Raw genomic sequence first — 27,678 nt, forward strand, 5'->3', positions numbered from 1 at the left:
AAAAAAGAAAAAGTAGAAAAGAAGAAAAAAGTTGTGTTATTTGTCCTAGCACAGACTTCTCAGATCAGCTCCTCACCTAGTGCAAACCAGCGTGGTCTCAGAATCTGCCCCCTTGGCCCAGAGGCCCTCAGACCCCTTCTGTCCGGGTCCTCAGCAGCTATGGGCTAGGCACCACTGAGCTAGCTATATGGGGTGAGGATCTGCATGGATCTCCATCCCCAGCCAGAACCTTGACACTACCTGTCTCAGCTAAGTCCCAGGCATCCTCTGCCACTCCAGTAACTGCCCAGGTTTCACCATCTATCTGAGTTTCCTAACAAGCTGAGATGTTATGCTCTGAAATACCTTTCTTTTCCTACAAAGGCTTCACTCTGTGGAGCTTTTTCAAAAATATCCTCTCAAAGTCTCTGCCTACCTTTCTCCATGCCATACTGCCCACCAGCTGTACATTTGCTCTTTGAAGTGTTGCCAACGCTTTCTTTAGAATGAATTTTTAAGAGAAGTGCTTGAGTGAGCAAGGAGAATACATTATTTGCTTACACTTTTTGGAGAGATTTTTGGGGAGAGGTTAAAGCTAACACAATGCAGGGCTGACAGTTCCAGAAACTAAGCCTAAAGAGCATCTGCAGCCTTCATCCTAATTGGAGAGGCTCGTTTTAAGCTGGGAAAGGAATTTGGTCTCCACGGCCTTCACAGGTCATGGCTTATTTGCTGAGTACCTTGGTGAGACAGTTGTTCTTGAGTCACAGTCACCCAGCATCTGCCAGCAGGCAGGGCCCCCTCAGCCAAGTATTAGGTGCTAGTGATTTTCTTTCACCACGGACCTCAGCTGGATTTAAACCGGTGACCTAGAGGTGAAAGATTTCATGTAACAAGAAATGGAGCACCAACAACTGCAGTTCAGTTTGTGTTCATTCTGAGCTGCATTATGAGCTCTGTGGCATTCACCAAGAGATCTTTTTGGGTTCCCAAGCTGTGTTCATGCACTACCTGATAAACATCAGTGCTGTCTGGAGCTTCTTTTTCCTCGTGACCTATATCCCATCACCACTCCCCACAGATGCCTTCTGCTCTCCTTTATAAAGGGCAAGGGCTTTGGGAAAGCTTTCCATCAGTTCAAATCCCTCAGTTCTATGCCAGAAAGGTATTTTTGAAGTACACAACAAAATGAAATCTACACGGTTTGTTAATTCAGCAGTGGCTCTACTAACTGCAAAGGCTGCCTTATGACCACACTGGCAGATCAGATCATGAATGATAATGCAGTTGCTAACTCATAGGAGAGGCTGGATCCCAGCTTGCTCACTGAGCACCATGGCTATGCAGGTTTGGGAAGAAGACTGCAGAGTACGGCAAGGACAATTCTCTGGGAATGAGACTGTTAAAACAGTAGAGTCACAACCATAAAAAGACATAAGAGGCCATTCTGCTGCACCCGGTTGTCAGGTGGGATCTTCAGGCCCTGACAGCTGGGATCGCAGGCACTGAGAAATTGCATGAAGAGTTGAGTTCTGAACATGTTTTGCTCTTTTTCCAGGATTATCAGAACCAAAGTTCAGCAACCTTTTCACCCAACACCAGATGGGAGCGGGACAGGTGTGACTGCACCAGGACATACTATCGGTAAGGAGACTGGCACGAGGCGAGGGTGGCGGCAGGACAAGTGGAGATGAGAATATGCTCAGCTGAGGGAACAAAGGCTGACGAGCAGATGCTAGGGAGAAGGGAGGTGGAGTGAAAGAAACCTCAACAGAAATCAGAGGTTCCTGTTCTCTGCTGCCCTAGCTGCATTGCAAAGAGTTTGCCCAAAGGAATTTGCCCAAAGCAATCCTGCCTCTACATCCATTTCACTTTCACGCTCTCTCCTTCGCCTCCCTAGAGAGAAGTATTTACTGCTACCCTACCTAAGCACCGGCCTTCACTTTTTGTCTCTTTCTTTCTCTGACTTGCTTTTCTCCCCTCTCCCTGTTTCTCTGCTCTCCCTCTGCTGGAACCAGTCCATTTCCTAGATAGCACTACACAGACCAGGGTACGATATTCCCGACACCTCACAACTGAGCCCTTCGTTGTTCTAGCTCTGCAGTCAGGTATCCCATGGGTGTATTTCACTGAGAAAATGCATTTTCTGCTAGAGGAAATGGGTTTATCGAGGTGAGCAGAAGATGGAGGCTGTAATAAAGCTACCAAATGCCTACTAGTCTGTTGTGTTTAAAGGTCCTGTGCTAGATGTGTGATGAGCTGTTTTTCACCGATGTCTCTGTGGGCTGCATGGTGCATATGTCTGCTGTTGCTAGCATCGCATTACCCAGTAACAATTCAGAGCAGGAGAAAAAATGCAGTATTCTGGGATATTATGGCTTGTCTAGGGCCTAAGAAACTGTCTGAGATACTGTCGGTTACTGAGAATCAGCTGCTAAACAAGGATTTACTGGAAAGTGCTGGCCTATACGGGACAGAGCTGGCAGATACACTCCTGTACATGAACTGTGTTCAGGAACACAACGGAATTAATGGCCCAGGATGGAAGAGCATTTCTGGATGCCCTTTTAATCTGGACTTGCTCACTGGCCCGGGAAGCACTGACCACACCAGATGGAGTTGGCAGATACTCTTCCTTCTTGGAGAAGTAGCGCAATGTCTAGGGAATGCACTGGCTGAGCCGGGATAGGGACTGCGAGTGCTGCTGCTGGAGTCTCTCATTGCTCTGGGGTATACTGGGAAGTATGGGTCTACATTGGATAGCGTTGGCAGGTTCTTTCCATCCTGGAAAGCTTCTGTTGGATGTGCTGACTGCTTCAGTTCAGTGCTTTATGAGCTGAATGATGAGTAGTGGCCTACAGGGGAACTGGGGTATTCTCCTAATTACTGGGGCATGTTGGGACATAATGGGCTTCCTTATTCGATGCATGACTCTATTTGGTTTATACTCTAAAGCCCTAATTATCAGGAAGTGATCATTTCTAATCTGGGTGACTTGTCATTTCTGATACACTGAAAGTCAAGAGCAGTCCTGGACGGCCCTGAGTGGCAGGAGGAGTCTGCCAGTTTACATTGGTCGGCGCAAAAGAAAGACACAAGGCTTTTATTAATCTGGATTGGAGTATGTATCACCAACTCATAGCTTCTTCTAGTAGGGAACTGGATTTATTGGCCCAACGCTGACAAGCTTCTAACCTATACTAAGAGAAGTTGATTTTTCATTGAGTGTTTTGTGTGGACACCTAAGAGGCTGGTCTGGCTAAGACAGAGTACGTGCACGCAAGGTGGAGAAATGCTGGGAGGAAACCATCTGGCAGAACATGGGTAGCCTGGGACGTCACCAGGGGATGTGGCCTGTGCAGCACTGCGCGCAGTTACGTGGCAGGCACTGCAAAGCCTGCTCTGAAGGTGGATGTAACAACGAGGCTTAGCTTCTTGCTGGAGTGCGCTTGCTTGTTGTTATGGGCCCTGTACTGGAAGGCTGTGGAGCTATGGTACAGGCTGGCAAAGCTGGGATGCAGCAACGTTGGCAGGGCAGTATTAGTGCGAGTCCTGCAGTGTGAGGGACTGGGAGTCGGCTTAGCGCCCAGGCGTTCCTGTGAGACTGGTGGCATGTGTAGCTTTCAGCTGGGGGATCCCTGAGTGCTGGCTGCTCTCCTCATGGCCCTTTTTCCCTTTTCCTTTTGTCCAGTGCCCAGCACAGCATCCCCTCCAGTCTCCAGTGCCTCCAATGATCCAGTGGGCTCTTACTCCATTAACGGGATCCTGGGGATTCCTCGGTCGAATGGCGAGAAGAGGAAACGTGATGAAGGTAGGGGGAGGGCAGAAGCTCACCCTCCCTTTTATGTTCTTTGTCCCCATGTACAGGCTCCAATTTCAGGCCAAGGTTTGCAGCTGCTCCAGGGGCTAGATCAGTTTTAGCAACAGAGACCAGTTCCCCGCCACTGCCCTGCTGGCTTGGACTGCTCTTCTTCCGAGGCCTTTTCATGACAGGCCGTGTCTCCGGACATCTGCTCGGCAGGCAGAGAGCCGTCTCCATTGCTGGAGCTGATCCCAAGTTCATTCACTGCTGGAAACGGCTGGAACTGAGCTCCCCTGGTGCCAGCAGGTGCCCAGACATTGAGCTGCGGGTAAACAAGGTTTCCCCGACTCCCTCGTTTTCAAACAAAATGCCATCTCGGAGAAGCACCAGCAATTTGGGAGTATTTCTCATTCCTCTTGCAAACAAGCTCCTGTCCTGGTGGTGAGCCATGAGCTACACCAGCTGTGGTGATCATAAGGGCCCAGTTTCCAATGGGTAGCATCCACCACAGCAGAACTGCCGTGCTCACAACCATCGGAGAGCAGAGCAGGAGCTCTTCTGAGTGCTGTGGCCCTAAGGCTGTTATCCAAGCCTTTCAGTAGGGCTCTAAGCGACTAGGATTAAGCTGTCTCCTTCTTTTTCCTACCTGCTGGGAAGGACTCAGGGCAAAGTGAATCCCAAAATGAGCCAAAAGCTGGAGCCTTGGGTCCAAATAGACAGAGTCAGGATGGGTGGGTGAGGTCTTGGTGCATTGATGGTGGCTTTGTAAAATTTTGTCTTGCTCTTTTAATTTGATGCATTCAAAAACTGAGGACCGGGAGGTGAACTTTCTAAGAGTAGTGCCTGAGCAGTTTGTTCGGTTCAGCCCTGCCTTCAGGATGTTGTTTTCCACTGCTGCCTGTTGCATGGGGGACCTCTTGGCAGTAATGGTGGCTCGCTGTGCTGTGCGTGCTGTAGCCCCCAGGCTGTGTGGGGTGATATAATACCAGGGGTCTCTGTGATGCATGGTGAGAGGAGAGAGTTCTCCTGAGAGAGATGCTGCACTTTGGGGTTATGCCAATCATTTTCTCAGCGTTGGTGCTGGTGAGGTTCACGTTTCTAACTTCTGGATCCAAATAAACAATAGTCCCAAGAAAAAGGCAGACATTGTGACCCCTTTCTCCCTCATACAAAGTAAAACCAGAGGCTGGAAGCAAAGACCCAGTTCAGTTCCTATCAAAGCAAATGGGAAGATTTTTGCTGATGCCATTGGAAATTGGATCAGGCCCCAGAGGAAGATCCATTTCCCAGCTAGATGGCAGTAGGGCCCAGCTAAGAGAAAAGTGTAGCAATGGAAGGGCTGAGTCAATGCCTCAAAGTCAAAAAATGTCAGAAGTAAGAGACTGCAAACATTGCAAGCCTCTCCAGCATTTCTCTTCATTACATACAGAGGAAACGGTGACATTTCAAATCGAGTGACAAGTTTCTCTAACAGTTGTGCAAATCTCTTGGCAGTATTTGGGGTTTCTGTGAACCCCTGTCCTCATGCATTCCAGCTTGGTGATCACAAGCTCTCACCATGGTGCGTCCATATTTCATTCTGAAATGAAGCAGTTCAATCTAGCTTTAGCAGCTATTCTTTCCAAACACTTGGAACAATCATGCCACTTAGATGCAGCCACGCAATCATTGCCAGCCCCAAAACCTGAGCTTTTTGGAGCATTACGGTTAAACACAGAAACAATCAAACAGACATCTAAGCCTGTGACACTTCACAATGATATATTGACAGTAAGAACAACTCTCTGTCTCTGTCCTTAATTCATCCTGGACTTGATTTATGAAGGGCAAGAAACACTGCAACTCCCTGCTGTTGGCCAGGAGCCCGCATAACCTACTAGAAAAATCAAAAAGGTATCAGACAGTCATGGGGGTGTTGGATCTCAGAGTTTTAGGTGCCAGTTACATGACACAGCTACAAATGCCTTGCAGAAGAGCCTTCGTTCTGCCATCCCAGGTATCTGCCTCAGGGAGATGTCACATTCCTGCCCCAGAGAAACCTCAGCCAGCTGCTAAACACCGCAGTCCAAGAGCTGATAACCTGTGCTCACACTGGCTTTAAGAAACATTGAAAGACATCAACCACTTTGCAGCGCTGGACCCTAATGCTAGAAGGTCCAAGGGGAGGTTTTGCACAGCCAGTGACCTGCACTCCTTCCTGGGCATCCTCCCCTGTAGCTCTGAGGGCTGCGAGTGCTCCTAGCTGAGACAGGAGTTAAGAAAACAAGTCCAGAAGCCAGTGCAGGTATTTCCTTCATGCTCGTGCTGGATATATATACCTTCTCGGTATTTCCCAAAGCTTCTAAGCTCTGTCTTGTTGCAGTTTCTTAACTGTAGGATTCATTCTCGCGTTGAAAAGCTCTTCCTTACAGGCTCTCAATGCACATTTACTTTCCCAGCCTTTTGGAGGTGGCCCTTCCCTGAAGAAGGCAGAAGCAGCAGCACTGCGCTCTCTTTCTTTCTGCTCCCTTGGGCCAGCTCTTCTGCAAGGATGACGCTTTGTGAGGAATGCAGTTCAGCAGAAACAGGGGAAGTACCAAGGTGCTCCTGAATCCCCAGCTCTGAACACCTTGTTAGCAACCTCTGCGATGGCTGGGGGAACAGGGTGGGAGAAAGACAGAGGAGCTCCAATCTGAGCACGCCCCCTCCCCCAGGTCCTCCTTGCTGCAGCTGGTGCCTACATTAGACGGTAGCGCAGATGATTAAGAAGAGGAGAGATAATTATGTGTCAAGATGATGTAGCAGAACTCCCGAGTTGGACAGAAGGAACCAGACGGATGCATGAGGTGGGCTCAGCGATGGACGCTGACAGCCAGGTGTGTCCCTCACAGGGAGTTAGAGGGAAGAGGAGAAGTCCCAGTATACCAAATGTGCTGGCTGCTACCGAACGGGTGGCCTAGGAAGACAATGGCATTGAGAGCGAGCTAGTGGGAATGTAGATCTGAGTGTGTCCTGGTCCAAACAAAGAACTGCCAGGTCACGTCTTTCCCCAAAACTCATTTGTCTTCCTCAGGTGAGTGCCTAGGAAGCATGGCCAGGACTTGCCCTGTTAAGAACCCGTATTCCTTTTGTTTCCTGACCTCAGTGCCAGATTAGACAAAGCAGAGAACTGGCCTCCTCTGATTTTTCAAATGATTTGGCTAAACAAGTTAACCACCACTTGTCTAGCTGTGTGCCATTCCTTGCAGGCTGCAGGCCCAGCCAGCATTTCTGTAATTCCCCTCTGACCTTCCCCACCAATTCCATCCACCGTCTTGCAGAGGCAGAAGTGGCCTGGCAGCATGTTATGCCTTTCCCAAGACCACTGAGAGCTTTAGCACCAAGCTGTGGCTGGAAACTGGAATCCCTGGCTCCTCATGACCCTAATATTGCACTACACAGTATGGGCAGGACAAGCCGAGCAGGGTCGTTGTCAGACTCGGGAGCAGCAAAGAGAAGTCCAGGAGGATAAAGGGGGAAAATAATATGCAAATATTTCTGTTGTTCCGTAACTCCCTGATTGATAGCTAAAAGGATGAGAATTGGGGTGGCAGCGGCACTAACAAAAAGTCAGTAGCAGTCCAATACTGTAATCTTGAGCACTATATATAGAGAAAAAGGGAGAGGACAGATACATGGATAGATAGATAGCCAGTTAGATAATATGAGAACAATGTTTCCAACTGTTCCCTGCATACTATAGCATCTCCAGCTGGATCAAACTTTAGGGATCTTTACAAAACCACTATGATTAAAGATAGCTCTTCCTCTTCAATAGCAGGCCACATACATACTTCCTCCATAGACCCAAATTCTCATTTGGGATTCGTGTTCCAGTGAGGCTAGTGCTGTAACAATCTCAGCATTATTAATCTTGGTCCCTGACAATATCTGTAGTATTTGACAGCATTACTGGCAATAATATCTGCAGTGCTGACAATGGCAGAGATAATATCCCCCAGTATTATCGGCATTAGCAGGGATCATATCTGCAGCCTGTTATTGGTGGGAGCAGACGTAATGTGTCCAGTATTATTAGTATCAGCAGTAATAAAACCCACAGGCTTGTTAGTATGATCAGTGCTAATATCGACAGTAGGTTTGTGGGAGAGGAGGGGATGGAGTGATTGCTACTGTAAATGGCAATAATACTCAGGCTGTTTGCAGTAAAGGAATCCCCAGCGGAGATGGGGGAGCGAACCTTGGAAGGCAGAAGTTCCTCCTTTCCTCTCTTTACCTGTCACTTTGATGATCAGAGTGATTTACGCTGAAGTAAGTGAGGCAGGGCTGCGTCAGTGCAGGGGACAGTGGAGGGTCACCACCATTTCAGCAGGTCGTGTGGTGTTTTCCAAAGAGTTCGGGTGTATCGATGCAGGCGATTCACCTGCTCCTCAGAATAGGGCTGCAGGCCACGGCACTGAGCTGTTCAGAGCAAGGTACTGCATCCAGCACGAGGAGCACTTGCACTGTATGTCCTGTAGCTGCAGAATAGGCAGCGTCACTGCGGTGCTATGCTTCACCTTGGTGCTGCACACATCATTTCCTGACTCTTATTATCACGGCATCCTCTGCTGAGGAGCATTACTTTTGTTACAAGTGGCTTTCTCTTCTCTCAGTCCAAATGATAGGGCTCTGACTGCAGGGCAGGGTTTTGACAGCAATCAGTGTGGGGATTTTCCTACCTGGCCATGATGTCTATGTTCCTACTGGGAAGGCAGAAATGCCTCCTTCAGGTGGAGGGTGAAGCAGGGAGAGCCGCAGCAGTCCCGGTCCAGAAAGGTGGGTTTTAGATATTGCCCCAGGACACAATGTCTTAAAGAAAAATTTGAACTTAATTATTCCAATGAAAAGTAGTGCAGAGAGGAGAGGTTTCTAATGTGTTCACAGCGGTCTCAGTTTTTAAGCAGATATACAGCAGCTGAGTGTGCCAGTGCAAGTATTATCCCATTTGTGTTGTTCAGAGCAGCAATGATTATACCATTTAGGAGCGGTGGTTGTGACATTTCAGGTGCCTCCGTGTCATTGTCAGTGCCATTGGTGTGTCTTTGCAGACGGTGTGACTGTGGTTATCGTGTTGTGGGTTTGTGACACTAATGATGAGATTAGGTGTATCGCTGCTTGCTACGCTGCCCCACTACACTCGAGGCCATTAGGCTCTTCAAAGAGGTGGCTGGGAAGGCGGTATATCTGTGTCACCGCACGCAGCAATGTTGTTTCAGCGAGGTAACTGCTGGTTGCTGAATTGTACTGTCATTGCAATTCATGCAGTTGTTCCTGCAGCTGATGTAATTTGCTGACTGACAACAGACTGTCATCTGGTCACGACAGCAAAGTCAATAGGGCTATGTCACTGCAGTGCTGAGCTGAGCATCATGTGTTCTCATGAAGTACGATCCTGTTGTTCCACAACACACCGGGGTTGTGTCAGGACATGCAGCATGCTTACGTTGTCCTCTGCAATATGATTATGCGTTACTCGTGGTGTAGTTGTACTAGTGCAAAGAGGTCTAGCTCTTAACTAGCCTGTATGGAAAGGCATTTGCTTTTGTAAGCTACTTGTACACGTTTACAAGCCACTCCACCTTACTGTATCGTGACATCTGGTGTACGTTCATCTCAGGGCGCAATAGGTGTACTTCTGCTCTGCCAATACTGCTGCTGAAGACAACAGAGTGTGTTTGGACCCCTGCAGGTGACACAACAGCATTACTGTGGTGTGGCTGCATTGTTTCAAGCTGTGATTTCCTGCCACCAGAGCTGATGCGTTTGCATTATTCTATATGATTGCTTTATTGCAGGTCAGCAATAGTCTTAATGACACCGCAGACACATGCAGTTACATTGCCTCAGGTGCCAGCCCCATGTTCCAACCACCAAACACAGCTGCGGGGTGTGCACCCTGCAGCTTATGGCTGTGCACATGGGCTGAAAGCAGTTTCTGGAGTGTTTCTCACTCTGATACATCTCCCTCCTACCGTCCCTGGGACTGCGCTGCTTCACGCAGTGCAGCTGAGTTCCCAGTGGCCACCAGCTTGTGGTGACTGCACCACTACAAACAGCAGTGGTCACGGGGAGCTTCCAGGTTCACTGCGCCTACACACACAGGAGTAGGTAACACTCCCCTCCTTCCTAGATGAAGATGTAAATCGAAGAGGCAGTTTATTCTCAGCAGCCACCCACCTGAGGGTCTTTTGCTGGCGAGACCCCCAGGAGGACATGAGGCGCAGGCGCCTGCCACTCACCCTGTGCCTTGCTAAACAAACTGCGGGAGGACGGTCAGCAAAGGGAGAGGATGAGTGGAAAGGGAGAGCTGGGGGAGACCGGATTAAAGAGCTGACAATGCATAAGCAGCACAGCACTGCCAGAAATACAGGCTGCTGCACCACGGATCTGGAGGTCTGTCCATAACAGAGAGGGACAGCAGTCTGTCTGTCTGTCTGTCTGTGCGTGTGCACAGGCACCCTGGGAGCTCGGGGAGCGCGTGGCTCAGGGGAGCTGCAGGTAAGGCAGAGTTAACAGCTTACATCACAGGCAGCAGTTTGGACAGACTGCTGCTTCTAAAGCTTACACTGCTGCTCAGTTTGCCATGGTTTGGTACTATCCGAGGACTAGCTGCTCTGGCTTCAGCTGTATCTGTGTGTGTCTGCCCGTGTATTTCTGTATCTACGAATGCACGCCGATTTGGTTTTGTGTTCCTGTGGTAGGATTACTGGGTTAGGATCTCCTCTTATCTATGTCTATGTACTGGGGTGAGTGGCAGGTTGGACCCGTATTTTTGTGCATGCCCACAGAGACCTGGAAAATGTGTACGTTAAGCTGTGTACAATACTGCCTCGTAGGAGGATGCATACGGATGTCTGGGCACGTATGGCTCAGAATCAGTGCTATGTATTTCTCTGAATGCCAGGTACTTACATTCACGTTTTAAGATACATGTGAGTGCTGTATATTTGTATGTACATTCTGTGTGTATGTGTTGTTACATACTTGGGGTGTCACTGTATCTCTGTGGTTGCTAGATATCCATACGTATCCTGTTAGTGCTGTGCACCTCTGTATATAGTTCATACAGATGTGCATTTGCATTGGGGTTATATATTTGTGTGTATGTTCCATATACATACATCGGCTGTCCTTGCCTGTGTGAAGGTTGTTCATTTATGTAAATAGTTTGTATTTGTTTACATGATACAAGTTTGTATATGTGAATTTAAGGAAATTCCACTGAGTTCCAGGTTTTCACTTAGGAAGCATATGTACATTTTTGTAAGTTATTTGTTTATTCAGAAATTACACCTAATTGACATGCACCTGCATTAGTATTTCCTTGTGTCCCAGATTGCATTCTTGTGTTTTTAAATGTTATTGGCTACATTTTATGAGTCTTTACTTATGCACAGAGCTTCTCTTTAAGTTTATTTGTGTGACTGCCACGGATGTGTGCTTGTCTGACTGCTTATTTATAGGTACTTAGTCTGTGGTTGGATCTTCTCCTTCTGTTTTTTTGACTCATTCTGGGAGAGGTTGTTGCAGCCAATGTGTCAGCAGGAGTCAGGCAGCAACAACTCCTCCCAGCATTTCTGCCTGCTCCTGTGCCCACCTGCACAGAGGCTGCTCCCTAGCTGTGCTGGTCCTGTCTCTCCTGGGATCTTCTTGTTCGCTCTAGAGGAGGTGTACCCTGCGTCTGCCTGCATTCAGGGGGGTGACTGTCCCATCTTCTCATGGACATAAGGACTGTGGGAGTCAGAGGGAGCACGGTGCCTGGATCCACAAGGATCACAGGTTAAGGCATGGTGGATGACAAAATAAAACGCAAAAGGGATAGGAATAGCTGGCAATGTGCAGGCAAATGGGTTTTAGAGGATTTTGGCAACGTGGCAATGGGACACAGAACAGGTATAACAGTGCATCAGGGTGCCATGGCAGCAGGAGATAGTGATGACACTGTTACGGGGGTCAAGCGACATGGCAATGAGACATAAGGGCAATACTGCTATGGAATCAAGGTGACATGGCACTGAGGCACAGCAGGGATCAAGGTGACACACCAGTGACACAAGCTGATCTATCAGAACGGTGAGGGCTGCAAAACCTCCACCAAGAATTGGTGTAATGAGGCAAAGGAGAACAGGAGGAGCAGAGTGGAGAAGACCTGAGGAAACTCAATGGACATGTAGGGTGGCTGCAGAAGCCAGGTAGCCAGCGGTGCGGGACATGCTCTATCTGCACAGGATCAGTTGCATCCTGGTACCAAGGGCTGGGGCAGTCTGTTCACAGTTGTTGCATCGCAGTGATGGAGAGCAGGGATAATGCAGTGATGACATCAGGTGATGGACGTCACCCCGTGATGGCAGCCATGGACCACAGGGAGTGTGTGGGCAGGGGCACTATTCCCAGCTGCTGGAAAAACAAAGAACCTAACGGGCAGTAAAACAAAAACAAAGGAGACTTGGAAGCACCTGACAGCCCTAATTCATCACAGCCCAAGATTTTTTTTTCCCCCTCATGTTCCCATTATATTTGTTTGTAAAAGTGGAAATCAATTTTGAAGGTAATTTTCTGGAAAGAATGGAAGGGAGGTGGGAGGGCCGGATAAGGCAGAGATGGCAAGAGGAAAAAAAAATTTAGGCCAGGCACAGCCCAGGGGCAGCTCTTGGCAAGGTGAAAGAAAATTGCATATTCAATCTCCATCCATGAATCTCCCTTGCTGCTGCCCGCCTCCTGCTCGAAAACAATGAAGGCTTTCTCCCCTACGCTGCACAACGCCTGAGTATCAGCGCTCACTTTAACTTCAGGGTCATTAATTCACCTGATTATTGCAGGAGAGGAGAGGGTTGCAGAGGCATCCGTTCTAAAGAGCCCTCCCTTAGCTCATCCTTTGATTAGTTTGGGGTGGGGGGAGTTGAGATAATGTGTTGTCTTGGACTCCGTTTAAAATGGGAGGGATTGAAGAGGGGGTGGAAGAAGGTAGCGGTGGAACGGGAAAGATGTGGCCCGGGTTGTTGTGGAAGGGAGGGTCGGAAAGCGCTCCCCCTCACATCCCTCTGCCGTGGTGTTATTGCAAATTAAAAGTAGCATGTTCCACTCCGCAGCTATCTCTCGGGGAGGGGAGGGGCATGGGTATATGTCGGCATGGGGATGGGGGGGATCTTATCATTGCTTCTTCAGCAGCCCAGTGTAGTGTCACCCTGTGAGGTGACATTTGAATTTACAATTCCGCTGAGAAAAGCCATTAATTCACAAATTAACATTTCTCCCTCTCTCTCTCTAGCTCTCTCTTTCTCTCTCTCTCTCTCTCTATCTCACATGGATGTGCAAGCAATTGAAAAGACAAAGGAAATAGCCTTAAGGAAGAGACTTTACTGCTACTCTGTCTGTGCAGAGATTGCTACTACTGCTTCTAGATAGATAAACCAATTACCTGAGCTGCTCTGTTCATGGCAGCCTGCTATTACCTCCTTTTGTAGAGCTGACTCCATTGGCGGATTACACTGTGTGTATCTCATTAATGTAAACCAGCACGATACTGGGCACTGTCCCTGACCCTTCTTGCCAGAGCCCATTGCTCTGCCCTGGAAGAGGGAGCTGGGAGAGGAGTTGAGAGCAGAGGCGAAGTCAGGCGCAATGTACTTCCTAACGCACAGGGATCGGGCCGCACAGAGAAACCCCTGGAACAGCTGAACCTGGAGGAGATGGGGGCTTCCCTTCTGCAGAGGAGTGTATATGGAGTCAACCCTGACCTCTTCTGGGTCTTGAGGAGCACTGGGCTGCCACACAAGAGGCCTGGTGGATTGGCACCAGGTGTGGGCAGCCCCGTGCAGCTCCATTCTCAGGACTGTCCTGCCTTTCCTCCAGGTGTACTTGTGCAAAAATGTGCGTGGTAGACAGTTGTGGAGGTGTGACCAAGAAAGCTACAGGTACATAGGCGCAAATGTAGCCAACTGCACCCAGGAGCTAAGTGACTCACAGAGGCACACGGCAGACCTCAGAATAAGAAGGCAAAGTGAGCACTGCGGTTTCTGAACAGAGAGGGCAGATTTTTCTGTAGCGCAACCCCGTTGAAATCTACTCTGTGATGCCTGGGGAGACGGTCTTGGCAGAGACAACCATTGAGGACTACTCCCCCACAATATGGTCCTTCTCTGACTTCATCCTGTACTCTTTCTCACATGCTTGCTTCTGCTGTGAACACTTCATCAGCACACGTGCGCAGCGCAGGCACGGCCACACGCAGGCACTCGGCCGCACGCTGACGCCCCCCCAGCACGTGTGCATGATGCCAGCAGCCTGCGGGGCAGGCTCAAACCCGACTTCTCCCCTCCTGCTCCGGTGAGGTTCCTCCCAACAGCCCCAGGCATGCCAACAGGGTGTGCGCAGGCCGTCGGCTCCCCAGGCACCTGCAGGTGCTCCCTGCTGGCAGCCGCCCCTGCCCTTTGTCCGCCCGCTCACACAACAGGATGCATCCTGGCAGCATGGTTTGCATAAAGGCTTGCTGGTCAGTCTTTGCTCTGAAGCATTCCACCTATATAAAACTGGATAGAAATCTTCACAACAGGTTTTTCACCCCATAAGGGTTTGACAGGCCCTGTTCACACCACTCTGCTAACTTCTGTGAAAGGCAGAAAGCGGCAGGGGGGCAGTTCTCCGGGTGAAAGGTAAATGGGCCAGAACTGCTCTCTGGGGAGCCTGGTACCCCTGTGCTCAGTACACAGAGCATGTGCCTTTCCTTGGCATTGCGGTGGCTCCTTAAATCTTCCTAAAAACTCAGCCTCTTAACGACAGCATCTGCCTCTCCGACACTCCCCGCGCCCCTCACGGCGCACAGCACATGGCTGGGGAGCAGCATCCCGCGGCGGGCGCTGGAAGACGGATCGCAATCAGCGGAGGCATCGGCAGGCAGTGCCAGTAATTCAAACCATCCTGACCGTTCAGTGAACCCGAACCTGCTGACCTTGACAGCACGAGACAGCAGCGGCCTCAGGAATCCCAACCTTTGCAGAGGCGTCGGCAGAGGACAGCTCGTGCTCCCTCCCGGTCTCTCTCTCTCTTTCTCTCCCCGATCTTATCCTGGCAGCCAAGGGGGCCCAACAGGCAATCCCCAGTGCACCAGTTAGCTCTTAATTTGGCTATCTCTGCACTCCCAAGTCTACATCAATGTAGTATTAAGCATCACTTGTCATTCACAGGCAGAAATCATTCCTAGAGAGGGGTGTCTTCTTGTGCTAAAGGAAACACTAAGCACCTTGTTCTCGGTCAGGGCCAGAGAAAACCCCTTCTCCTCCTCCTCCCCAAGCAGGGACTGGTGCTGTTTGAAAAGAAAGCTGGAGCTCTTTGCTTCCCTAAGTGATAGCATCAGATCCTCCAACCTTGTTTCACTGGATCCCAGGGGGAAGCAACAAGATCTCACTGAGTGATTAGCCCATGAGAATCCTGGCTGGACAGAGGAGGGCAAGGACGTGACAAGTGCAGGGTAGAGAGGTAGAAAAAAGTGTGATTGATTTTGCCACAAAAACTTGAATTAAAGAAAAATTCAGTTTGTGAACATGTTAGGAACCTTTCAGAGAATACTGGATGAGGAAATCCAGATACCTCTGTGGCTGCCAAGCTAGGCCTGACACAAACAGCGTTTTGTGTTGGGTAAGCCTGGAGACCTTGCACATGGAGGCCAGCCCTGACAGCAGTAGATGGCCTGGCAGAAGCAGCTCTAGATACCTCTCTCTCCAGACATGGGAGACACTCTTCTGTCTCCATCCGCAGTTCTTGAAGGTGATTTTCCCACGCATCAATAGGTACTAAATGCATTTCATGCCTATGTAAGGCCCTTTAAAATGTCTGAGTTTTGTCAAGGGGACTAAAAATAATGCCTATTTCTAAGTGCCTATTTCTCCTTTGTTTTTTCTTCATCCATCCAGTCACCCTAACAGTTACATCCCACCAGGCTCAAGGTACGAAGTCCTCTTCCCACACAAGCCAACAACCACAGGGAAGTGCACAGGAGCACAGTGCCTGACCAGAAGCCTGGTCATAGATATCACAGTTTCCATTTGGATGTAAGATGGGATTTCTTTCTCCCACTGGTTCTGCCTCTGCTGAGAGCTTAGAGGTGTTATCCTGCTTTTAAGCTAGGGGCCTGCACTGGGACAGGCTTAGAAGGCATCTGTTTAAACCTTATTGAGCTGGTTATTGCGTATGAAACATCCATGAATTCTTGAGGGCCTTCAAGCCCTCTCCTACATGTGTTAGAAAAGGCTGTTATAAAGGACAGGCACATTTCCACAACTGGTTTCCCAAAGGAGCTGTTGTTTTTCACTTTGGCTTTTGGTGTCTGGTGCCTGATGAGGTAGGCCTTGTACACAAGAGTTGACCTTGCAAGCAGATCAGATATATCCTAGATTTTGGGAGAACTTCACTAAACCCCAGTGAACTAAATATCAAATATACCGCTGGCTAAGCCTCAAAGATACTTACGGCTCTTCTCTGCACTGCCTCTGTTGTTTGTGAAACTGATTGACTGTGTGCTGCTGATGACTGGGTCCCCTCTTATTTGCAGACCACCTCTTCCAGTTTGGAACGTATCTAACATATTTCTTTTATAGGGTCATATCAATATAGGATCTTTCATATATCACTAAGGGACTTTATATGAGTTCTTGCAAAGAGATTCCAAATTACTAAGGATTTACAGTTATTACAGGAATGAGCATTCAGAAAAAGAGTTTGCATGGTGCCAGTCCAAGCTGACTGCAGCATATTGCAGGCCTGTAGCTCCTTCATTGCACGGCATTTTACAATTACCCATCCTATGTAATACATTGTTTATTAACCTGCTCATTCCACGTATCTCATTTGCTACTGAAATGTGGCTGATTCTGGGGTGGACCATGGCAGATGTTGAACAATACAGAGCATCAGCATTGAAATTTTGCTGTGCCATGTCCAAATGAAACCACAGGAGAATTAAGATATGCTGTGGGTAATCACTCAGGCTGGATTTTGTTCAGGACAGCCAGGTTAATGTCTGCACTCTTGCAAAAAATGCCATGGGAATTTTAATGACTCTGAGTGATTGGAGCCTTTGTTTTATGGCACGTCAAAAATGGCAGCTCTAAAAACACTCTGCTTGAGCACTGGTTTAGTGCTGACTCAGAAGAGCTTCCAATAACATGATTCACTAGCATCTGGCTCAGGGGCAGGCACGGCCTTCTCTGACTTGTGAGATTAAGGTAAAAGCGTGTGTGAGGGGAAAATAAGGTGGAGGGAAAGGAAGGGAGAGTCTAGAACATGGGAAACAGAAGGAGATGAGGGATTCAGAGGCATATTGGTGGGGGACCAAGCCAACAGAACCAAGCAGGCTGAAGAGGAATTTGGGTTTTCTAGACTGTGCCTTAGAGGCATCCATGGCCTGATCCAGATCTGCTGAGCCCTAGTGCTGGTGGCCTCTCAGGTGCCAGTGTGCTCTGCTGGATTCTCAGGGATTTCCAAGAAACTGGGCGATGGGGCTGGCTGGGAACAGCCCAGCCCTGTGCTCCCTCCCTTGTCTCTAGCGGTTCTGATAGCAGTGTTGATTTGCATGTCAGGCAAAGCACTGCTTGGGAAAAAAAACCTCTGAGTGTGGCGGTGTCAGCGCTCGCTGTTGTTCGACAGTGTAAAATTAAATTAATAAAGCCCCCAACACAGGAAAACATAACAGGAAATTAATGGCCTTTACTGTCGCTCTGATGCAGTCATTTGCAACCCTGCTTTCCGCACCAAAGACTTCATAAATGCAAGCAGTTTCTCTAAACAAGCATAGTTAGGGCTGCATGCGATGTAATTTTTTTGCATTGCTTCTGTCCTTTGGAGCTAACAAAAGGCACCCGTTTTTATGTGCTCACCAAGGGGGATCCTGCCAAGAAGCAGCTCCCCAACAAACGGGCTTAGGAAGGTGAGAGGAGGGAGCTAAGGCAGTCGGCGCACGCCAGCGATGCTACGAACCTCTCAGCCCTGGCAGAGGGAAGAGCAGAGCTCCCAGCGCTCTGCTTTCCCGCGGCAGGAGCTCTCCCTGAGCCTCTGCACTACAGGCGATGTGGTGGACACCACAGCTTCATAAATCAGGATAACCCTTCTGATAACTTTCGGGATGTGTAAATCAGTATAACCACCGAGTGTAAGAGACTCAAAGATTTACACTAACTTGGGGATCCGGCCCACTGTGTGATAGTGTTGCTTGCTACTCCGCCAACATAAACAAAGCAGATGTAGTGGCTCCTGGAGGCAGCTGCATTTCTATCTGGCTACCAGTCAAGCCTAGCAGTGCTAGTGAGAGATATTGGTCCCACACTCTGCCCTTCATTACAATGGTATAAATCCCCAGTGACTCCTCTGAGGTGAGGGAATCATCGCAGATTTACAACAGCCTGAGAGCAGAATATGTCCCCTCACCTCCAGCATACCCAAAGGTCACAAAGCTGTAGCAATGGCTTGCACAGAAACCACCAGCTTTGGCTACCTGGGCTAAAACGCTTCATCTGCACACCCACACACACTGTTGTGCGTGTTGTACACGTGTCTGAGGTGGCCATTTGCTTAAATAACACCTGGAAAAGCCTTTACTGAAGTTCTTAGTGCAGCTGGATGGGCTGACTGTACTAGGTCTGCAGAGACCTGGTTTCCCAGGGCCAAATTTGCAATCATACACTTAGATGCTGTAGTAAATCCATACGATTTTCATACGCATACACACACTCACTTCCTTAAATGCACATTTGCATGCTCCCGTGATAATCCAAGACAGATCTGAGTACACACTTCATTACACATTTGCACACACAATTCATTTCATTTACATTCTCATTGAGCATTGCCATTTTGTTCATGTAGTCCCTGCCTTATCGCCGCACTGCCCAGCTCTGCTCCTGATGCACCGCATCACGCACAGCCCCCGTGCTAGAAGCTCCCAGCTGGCAGGCCCTGGCACACACCTCGCTCCTCCCTCGCTAGGCACGCTCACTTCCGTGCAAGAGCAGCCCTCCTTGCTCACCTGAGCTACACCCTCATTTCAAAACATAAAATCCCTTTGTTTCTGAGCCTTTCTTCTCTGAGCCTGAGCATGCAAGTAACAAATGTGCACAGCTTATGTGTGGCTACCACACCTAAATTACACAGAGATGCATGGACCAGCACAGTATCATCAATTTGCGTACTCGGATTCAGGCTTGTGGATTCCTTTGAGGTAAATGGACACAGGAATCTAAACACATGCAGAGCTGATCCACTGCCCTGAGGTGACAGTCCTCCAGCACGCCTCCCACCATCCCTGTTTCTGCAGGATACTGGCCATAACCTGAACTCTTATCTTCTTTCACTGTCACAGCATAGATCTCCAACAATATTCTTTTTCTACACTGGATCTTGCCAGCCCCTTCCATGCCCAGTTGTCTCTGTCCAGCACTCACTTGGGATCTTTTCCACCTGAATTTGAGGTTCACCTTTCTCCCCACCAGTTCAACTATGGCAACTGAAGCCGTAAGTGACAACTCTTGCAGCACTACAAAGTGCTGAGACACCAAACTGACCTGTCTCGAGAAGGTGCCTTCTTTCATCCTGCCCAAAAGACTGCAGAAATTCTTCTGGAAGGAAATGTGGAATGAATTTTAGAGCTTTCCTTTTCCAAACCTTACTGAGCAGGGCATGAAATTTACCCAGGTGAAACAATGAGCAGAGTGGGGCTGCCACTCCCTTGTCTCTACCGTGGGGAGCAGAGTACTGGTTTAATAGTCACTGAGGATGAAAACGGAGCGTCTAGGTACTTCTCAGTAGCCAGACTGGACCACTTTGCATAGCCCAGTCACCAGGCCCACACACTGACCACGTGGAAATGTGTGACCTGCTCCCCCAGACCAGGTCTTTGTCCCTGATCTCCCCTGGGGGCCAGCTCAGCCAGGGGTGTCGCAGGCCAGGGGCTCCCAGCAGGAGCCCGACACCAGGTTTGAAGCCCGGGCGCAATGTGGCGGGGCTCCTGCCGGCCCCGCGCAGCACGCGGCATGAGGGGCTGCGCGGGGCTGGCTGCCATGAATGACAAGCGCTGGCTATTGATCGCGTTCTGAACTCGGCCCAGCCGATAGAAGGTAATTAATGACTCCATTTGCCTCAGTACCGAGGAGAACAATTGAGTTTGAAACTGCAACAACTGGCAGTGCTGTGAAGGGCCCCCGGGGGATGGCCAGGAAAGATGCCTGACAGGCCCGGGCTGCGCTGGGACACAAGCACATCAGAGGGGAAAAAAGAGAAGGGAAACGGGATAAAGGGACAGAGCAGTCTTAACACAAAGGACAGCTTGGGAAGGGGCAGTGCTGGTAGCGATGCGGTGTCTACCAGAGGGTTGCTCCGTGCTAACGCCGCAGAGGGGACAGTGACAAAGCCAGCCTGCAGGAGATGACAGGGTCACCTCGCTGGAGCGGAGGGATGGCGTTTCGGCAGCCGACTCAGCACTGCCGCCTTAGACAGATGCATTTCCCTTGGAGGCATGGGCAATCAGATGGGTTCTGCTGCGTCACCTGGCTGGCAGCTCTCATGCCAGTCACATCGCTTCTGCTATGGCTGCTATTTACCCCAGCTGAGTCTGGGGCTGCACAGGGCACCAGGCAGACATGTCTCTAGGGCAGTAATAGCCCCTGCCCCCAAAAGAGGATGGTATCGCCCTGCTCGAGGGCCGGCTGTATAGGTTGTCATGACCTTCTGCAGCATTTCTGTGCCTCAGAGGTGTTCCTGTGCCAGCAATACTAAGAGCACTTCTAAATCACTTGTGGGGGTGGCCCTGACCCACCCTGAGCAAGGCTGCTCTCTGAGTCACCCAGAGCTAGGGTGTACCCGTACTGCACTGCTTCGTGCTACTTGTCCATGATGGTGGCTTTGTGGCTTCCGGGCCTGAGAACGTCTCTTTGTTTGGGAGCTACTTAATGGGCACAGTCCTCATGTCAGATGTAGTTAAGGTTGTTCCTGTGTCCTCTGGCAGAGTGTTTCCTTGTTATCTGTCAGGACACTTCTGTGACACCTGTGGAGCATTCCTGTGTCTTGTGCCGAAGGTTTATGCTGAGTGTTGGCTCTGTACCTTCCCTCGGCAGCCCCTCGGGAGGAGAGATGTTGCCTGTCACACGTGCAAGGCCAGCGCTGATCACACTGACAGCAACCGTGTGCTCTTGTGAGGAACACAGTGACCGAGGCCATGGTTCACCTCTCAAGCTGTTTGTTCGGATCCTCCTGATTTAACAGCGAGGTGCCCCGTGTCACACTACCGCTGAGGTTCCTGGGCCAGTAGGAAGGGAACTGGGAAAAGTGATGCCACTGCCCAGTGGCAAAGCCAGTGTGGTTACCTGTCCCCAGGCTCATCCTGCAGCTTCACCACAACACTCCTCCTGAGAGCTTTCTTCTTTGCTAATCCTCATCCCTTAAGCTTTTACCCCTAACAGTGTTCATCAGCTGAAGCTGCTGCTGATCACCACAGTGCCATTCCTCATGGCATTTACTAGTCTTTTCCAACACATTTCCCCCATGAGCCTTCCCTCCACTTGTACCCACCAGCCTTTGACAGAGCCCATCTCTTCCCCCAAGTCCTCTCTGTCCCATATTGCCACCTTTGCTCACACCCTCACAACCATCAGCTCCCACAGGTTGGGTATTGCGATATCTGAGGCTTCTTCTCTGAAGCTCCAGCTCACAGGGTCATGTGCTTAGACGGGAATAGCAGCTTTGATCTAAAAACAGAGATAAGTTTCTGCCCTGGCAGCTTCAGGTGAAAAATGAAAACACAACCTCTATAGGTTTTGACACTGGAAAACAAATACAGGGGATTTACAATCCTTTGGTTTTGAAGAAAATATAATGATCCGTGACTGTGAAAGTCTCAGTGTTAGCAACACAAGACCTATAAATCTGCCTTGCAGGATTATCTTTGTGAAACTTTCTCTGCTTCCTAACTAGAATCCTATATGCACAGCTGATATTATGGCTCTGTGATGTTTGGGATTTGTGTGCCATACCACTATTAAGACCAACAATTCTGCAAGCTGCTTAGAAAAGGTCCTCCTCTAGGTAGCCTACAGTCCTCTGTTAAAAGTTTCTTTCCTTTTGTAGATTTTAAAGCTGGAGGGCACAGCGGTCTGCCTGGGCCACAACAGAGTGCCCCCCCCCATCTCCAAAGCTCCTCTCAAAACTAAAGCATTGCCTTTCTCCTTACAACTTTTTCACTCTCCTTATCTACTCTCTTGCTTTGATCATTCTGCTTCCTTATCTAACCCCATGCCTTCCCTTTCTCCTCCCTTCATCCTTTTCCTTCATTTCCCACTGACTACACAGGCGCTTTCTTATCAGCTGGTCCTCGGTGTGCCAAATGCACATACGTGCACGCACACACACACACGCACGCTGACACAAATAAATAAATAAATAAAAAGGTCAGTGAGCAGAGCAGCAATAACCCCTAAAACAGTACTATCAGAGGGACATGATTGATCAATTGAATTCCATAGCGGCTGAAAAATGTGGGATTAAGTAGTGTATTATACGCACAATGAGTTGAGGCATGATGTTCATTTCAAGTTCATTTCGCCAGCCCTCTGCCACCAGATCAGGCAATCAATAGGGGCAGCAGATATCATATATCACCTCTCTCCGTGCTAGGGAGAGAGCACCATAATCTCTCGCAAATTTAGAGTGACAGATTTGTCAAGATCTGAAGGGCCCCTGAATAAATGAAGGAAAAGAGACTCCTACAGCGACTTGGGGAAGCTGTGGTTTCAGCTTCTTCACACAAAGGCATGGCCCATGCACACATGGGGACATGTGTGCACAGGGTTCAGCTGCCAGACAGGGACTGCAAATACAAGCGCATGCGTACGCGAAGCCAGGCAAACACGGGGCAACCCACTCGGGGTAAAACCTGGTTTAGTGACAATCAGTGTGACTTCTACTGCTTATGTAAACACCCGTCTGCTCACACCAAACCCCATGCATGTTGTAGGGCTGCCATCCTGGAAAACCAAATGAACCTAAAACAACCTCCACAGACAAATGGTTGCTCAGGCATGTACGGCGATGCAGAATCTCAAGTGTACCAGAATCATGATCTACTGCAAAAATACCCATGTGTATTAACATAATGGTGTGCACAGCCATGCACACTGACACGTGGAAAAATCCTCAAAGGCAAACAGCTTCACAAGCTGCAGAGAGGTTGAGACAAGCGTTGATACAGAAACACCCATTTTTTTTCTGACCCTGGACCCAGGAGTTCTGTGCCAGCCTTCTGCAGAGAGGAGTGCCCATCAGAGTCAGGAGCCCGAGCCTGTAGATACCTCGTCCTGCCGACAGCTGCCCCTGCAGTGACAGCCCGGGCTGAGTAACAGCCCGCTAGCACTGCACTAACAGTGTGCAACCCAGAAAGCCAAGTCCTTGCTTTGTTTTCTCTTAGTCAACTATGTCATGAACTCCAGCTTTCGGGAAGTTAAGAATTTTCCCTTGTGCAAATAAGCCTGAGGAGAGAAGAAAATGCCAGGGAGCAGAGCCAGTAAACAGCTCTGCTCTGCCTATGGGTGGAAAAGAAAGAGAAAGAGAGAAGGGGCTGCTCGAGGGAAGGCTGCTGGCTGGGACAAATCAATATGTAATATTTTCTATGGTCTTGTGAGTGGTACTGTACTACGTTACTGTATATAATGTACTATTGATTATATCATATCGTATAATCACCTATAAACGGATATATCTCATAGCCAGAAGGCAGCAGGCTCAGTTATTACTCAGGGCCACCAGTTGGGCATTAACTGTGCCAGGACAATACCCATCTTGGCACAGTCCGTCAGCTAAAAGATGAAGCAGCAGAGTGGCATGGCTCTGGGCACTGCACAGAGAATGCCACTCCAGGCTTGCGGGAGCATCGCCTGGCCATGAGCACACCCCCAGTCACACGGAGGAGGGAAATGGTCTATACAGATCCCTCAACCACTTCCTTGTCAGACAGCGGGTTTCAGATATTCATTAACTGGAAGCCACTGAGAGAGGCTGACACATGCGGAACAATAGTGAAAACGCAGGAAGGTAATTGTAGTGTAAGAGGGAGATCCTGATCTTAGGTCAGAGAGGGTTATCAGGCAGTCAGGCTTGTGTCTGATGAAACGGTAGGCAGAGATTCAGCATGGAGGGTATGGAGATATATCAGCATGGATGAGACAGAGGATTATAACCAGTCTCACCAAAGTTAGACCAAGGCGTGACAGCAGAAAGATACTCAGCACAGTTGGAGAAGATTATAATGAGCAGACTTGCCTCAGATGAGATGAGGGATTATGACAAAGGAAGATTCACTTCAGCTGGGACAGGAAATTCTAACAGACAGACTCACCTTGGATGTGACAGATGCTAATAGCAGGAGACTCTCTCACTTCAGATAAAAAGGGGTTATAACAGAGATAAATGCACCTCATTTGAGTTGGGGGATAAGAGGGAAAAAAAACAGATGGGTGATAAGATGGTTTATCACAGGGAAAGATTCTCTTTGGATGGGGCAGGACATTTATAATGGACTCACCTCAGAGGGGATGAGTGGGCTCTAAGAGACACGGGATGGCACAGCAGAGACTGAGATACCTGCAACGTGACAGGACACACTGCAGTGAGATTGGATTGTTTCGGAGGGCTGTTGCAGGGACTGAGATGCACTTCTGATGATGCCTCTACCAGAAAAAGGCTTTTTTCCTGATAAGAACAAAGGATTACAAGGAACACTGATTCTCACAGAGCAGGCCTATGTTTGTAATACAATAATTCATTTTGGGTAGGAAGGGGGGCAGTCACAGACAAAGATTCACCTCTTTTAGGAAGGAATTTTATAACACAGATATGGGCTGTGTTAAATTATGAGCTAATATGTAGCAGAGTGGGACAGAGGTCGTAACAGAAACCAACGTATGTTGGATGGGACAGAGCGCACCGAGAAAGAGGCTTGTCTCTGGTGAAACATGGAGTCAGAAGCAGGATCATTCATGTTATCCAAGGGATGAAAGACTCATCTGGGGTATGAGAGGACATGATCAGATGAGAAGGAAATTACACTGGAGACATAACTTCTATTGGGACTGGTGGCTACAACAGACTGACTCCCTTCCATGCTGTAAGAGGACTTCCTCCATTTCAGGCTTCCCCAGCCCCGTGCAGTGCAAGCCCACCCTCAGCACCCCAGTTTTCCTGTGAGCTGCCTCCCTAGTAGCCTCCGAGCGATGCTAATCGCTGCGCTTTGCTCCCATTTTCTGCTCAGCGATGGAGATTTGGCGATTTTTAACACTGAAAATCAGTGGAACTGCCGCTCATCTCTGAGCTGTGCGCCATTCTCCACAGCCTGGCTCGCAGCGGGAGCCCCCCCGGAAGGCCAGCGCGGAGGGAAGGGGCCTCCCCATGCCCCCCGGCTGCCCCCCCCGGGAGCAGAGGACCCCTCTCCCTGTGCTCTGCTCTCGCCCGCAGCCGCTGCCGCTCCGAGGCAGGGTGGTGCTAACTCCCTGTTTTCTCTGTGTGTGCCCTGCAGATGTGTCCGAGGGCTCAGTTCCCAACGGAGACTCCCAGAGCAGCGTGGACAGTTTGCGGAAGCACCTTCGTGGCGACACTTTCACCCAGCAGCAGCTGGAAGCTTTAGATCGAGTTTTTGAGCGTCCTTCTTACCCTGACGTCTTTCAAACATCAGAGCACATCAAATCTGAGCAGGTGAGGGCCCGGCCTGGCAATGCGGACCCGCAGGCACCCGTAGGGTGATGGCAGGGAGATTCCCTCACCGAAGCCACTCTCCCTCTCCTCACCCCTCGTTCTCTTGCTGACCCATTGCTGCACGTACATCGCGTTCACGTTTTACAGCACTTTCTAGTTGCACATGTATCGCTGCACCGATGTACGCCTGTACACAAGCTGTCTCCCCTCATGAACGTGCCATGCACACCACATTATCCCTGCAACCCCACGGCCACTTCCCCCTGCAGAGGTGCCCGCAGCACACGTGTGTGCTCTCCCTGTGAACGCGCACCCATGAACACCATCACATTGCGGCGCTCTCAGGTCACACCGGCGAGTCACAGGGTTTCACAGGCCCGGACCATTTTCCCTCATGGCCCAAAGCTGAGACTTGACTCCTGTCTCCTACCCAGTTTTCTGCACTTCTGCGGCGCTGTCCCCCTCTCCCTTACTCCCCCGCTCTCCCGGCCTTTTATCCCAAAAGCTGTTTGTCTTAATAAAATGAAAATCAAAAGTCTTTTTAAACCGCCCCAAGCCATAAACCAACAAAGGAAGAGAAGGAGAGGCTGGCTGTGGACTCCCTTCATCCCAGAGTCCCTGGGTTTATTACAATGAATAACCTTTATTTACTTTCATTAGACTATTAAGCACCAGCACAGTCATTTTTCCCCCTGAAACTCTGAGCAGGGCCCATAAAGCAAATCCGAAGCCTAATTGAGTTCATTTTAATTTCTCTCCGATCACAGCGAATTACTCTGGTGATAAATCAGGGGGCAGGCTCACCCCCAGTAGAAGGCCTAATTTGCAGCTAATTACAAAACTGATTTCTACAGGAAGATCAATACGAGAAGGAATTGGAAATGACGAGGCAGTCCTAGGCAGGCAGGGACGGGGCGGGGAGGGGGCAGCGTGTGGGGAGCCCGCTGCAGGAGGGGGAGATGTGGGGAGGGGGCTGGGGAAGCGCATGGAAAAAAACGCCGCAGAAAGAGCAGAAAATCAGTTTTAATTTAACCTAATATTAATCAGAGCAACTTTTCCTGCTGTTCTGTAGCCTTCCCGGTCTCTCCAGCTCCCGTGTCTGGTCCGGAGGCTGCCACAATAAAAAGGCAATTACCAGAGCCTTTCGGACAGGACACCCTTTCAGATTCAATGGCTCTCCCCCTCCCACCCTTCTGTTAGCCATGTGGCTCCCCCCTCCCCAATTTCATACCCCAGTGCACAGAGTGACAGAGGCAGGGGATGAGGCTTCTTTGTTTGTTTTTAAAGAGCTAGGACAGGGGTAGTGGCGGAGGGGAGGGAGACGACCCAGCACAGAGCCGGGTTGCAAGGGGCCGACACCGGCTGCCTCCCGCAGCCCAGGCACCCCAGTCGCTGCCGTGCTCTGCCCCAAGTGTCCCTGCCACCAGGGCAAACACCCCCCGCCCCCGCTCAGCCGAGAGCAGAGGACGTGGATTTCCCCTTTCTCCCGGCCTGAGCTTGGACAGGCAGACAGCCCCTCTCCTCACGGCACCGAACGGAGGCTCGGCCACACCATGGGTACAGGGCCAGATCCCGTGCTTGGCCCGACCCCTCTTCCCCTTCCCAGCAAGGCGCAGCAGGGTGGAATAGCTCATCCCAGGTCCCCCCCGCAGCCCTCTTGTCACTTCATCTTCTCCATTTCCTCCTCCTCCTCCTCTTCCATCTGTGCAGGGGTTTGCCTCTCTCCTCTTCCTCCCCCCCATCTGTACACTGTTCCCTTTCTCTCAGCGCATCAATAGCGAGCTGTCTTTCTCCTCTCTTCCCCAGGGTAATGAGTACTCCCTCCCAGCTCTGACCCCTGGTCTCGATGAAGTCAAATCAAGTCTATCCACCTCTGCTAACCCAGACCTGGGGACAAATGTGTCAGGACCCCAGACGTACCCTGTGGTGACCGGTAAGCTGCCTGACCGAACAGCAGAACCAAGCTTTTTATTTATTTCCCTCATCACCATTAGCTTCTGCTTTTTCTGCTAACGCAAGATACCCCTCTGTGGCGAGCATGGAAAGAGACAGAAAGGCTGGGGAGGAAGTAAGGGGCCAGGAGAGGCTGGCAGGTCAGCGTGGTGGCAGTTTCAGGTGCACCTAGAGGTGCCCAGGTGTGACTCGAGGACAGG

The 27,678-nt window shown here is 49.8% G+C and overlaps 1 protein-coding gene and 1 long non-coding RNA gene across 24 annotated transcripts in view; one reads left to right on the forward strand and one right to left on the reverse strand.

Annotated features, from left to right (window-relative positions):
• LOC136791237 (uncharacterized) overlaps positions 1 to 27,678 on the reverse strand; it is a 318,474-nt gene that overhangs the window by 163,260 nt on the left and 127,536 nt on the right. The gene's annotated exons all lie outside the window — the stretch shown is intronic.
• The window catches only part of PAX2 (paired box 2), a 94,134-nt gene that overhangs the window by 42,868 nt on the left and 23,588 nt on the right, over positions 1 to 27,678 (forward strand). For 11 of the 13 annotated variants that reach the window (XM_067000446.1, XM_067000447.1, XM_048069039.2 and 8 more), the window contains 4 exons: positions 1,538 to 1,623; positions 3,671 to 3,790; positions 25,350 to 25,525; positions 27,332 to 27,458. In XM_067000446.1, coding sequence (XP_066856547.1) covers positions 1,538 to 1,623; positions 3,671 to 3,790; positions 25,350 to 25,525; positions 27,332 to 27,458 — 509 coding nt within the window. The remainder of the gene's footprint in view (positions 1 to 1,537; positions 1,624 to 3,670; positions 3,791 to 25,349; positions 25,526 to 27,331; positions 27,459 to 27,678) is intronic. The other 2 variants (XM_048069042.2, XM_048069047.2) reach the window with 1 other exon arrangement.

Source organism: Anser cygnoides, chromosome 7, assembly GCF_040182565.1.
Source record: "Anser cygnoides isolate HZ-2024a breed goose chromosome 7, Taihu_goose_T2T_genome, whole genome shotgun sequence".
NCBI classification, from domain to species: domain Eukaryota; kingdom Metazoa; phylum Chordata; class Aves; order Anseriformes; family Anatidae; genus Anser; species Anser cygnoides.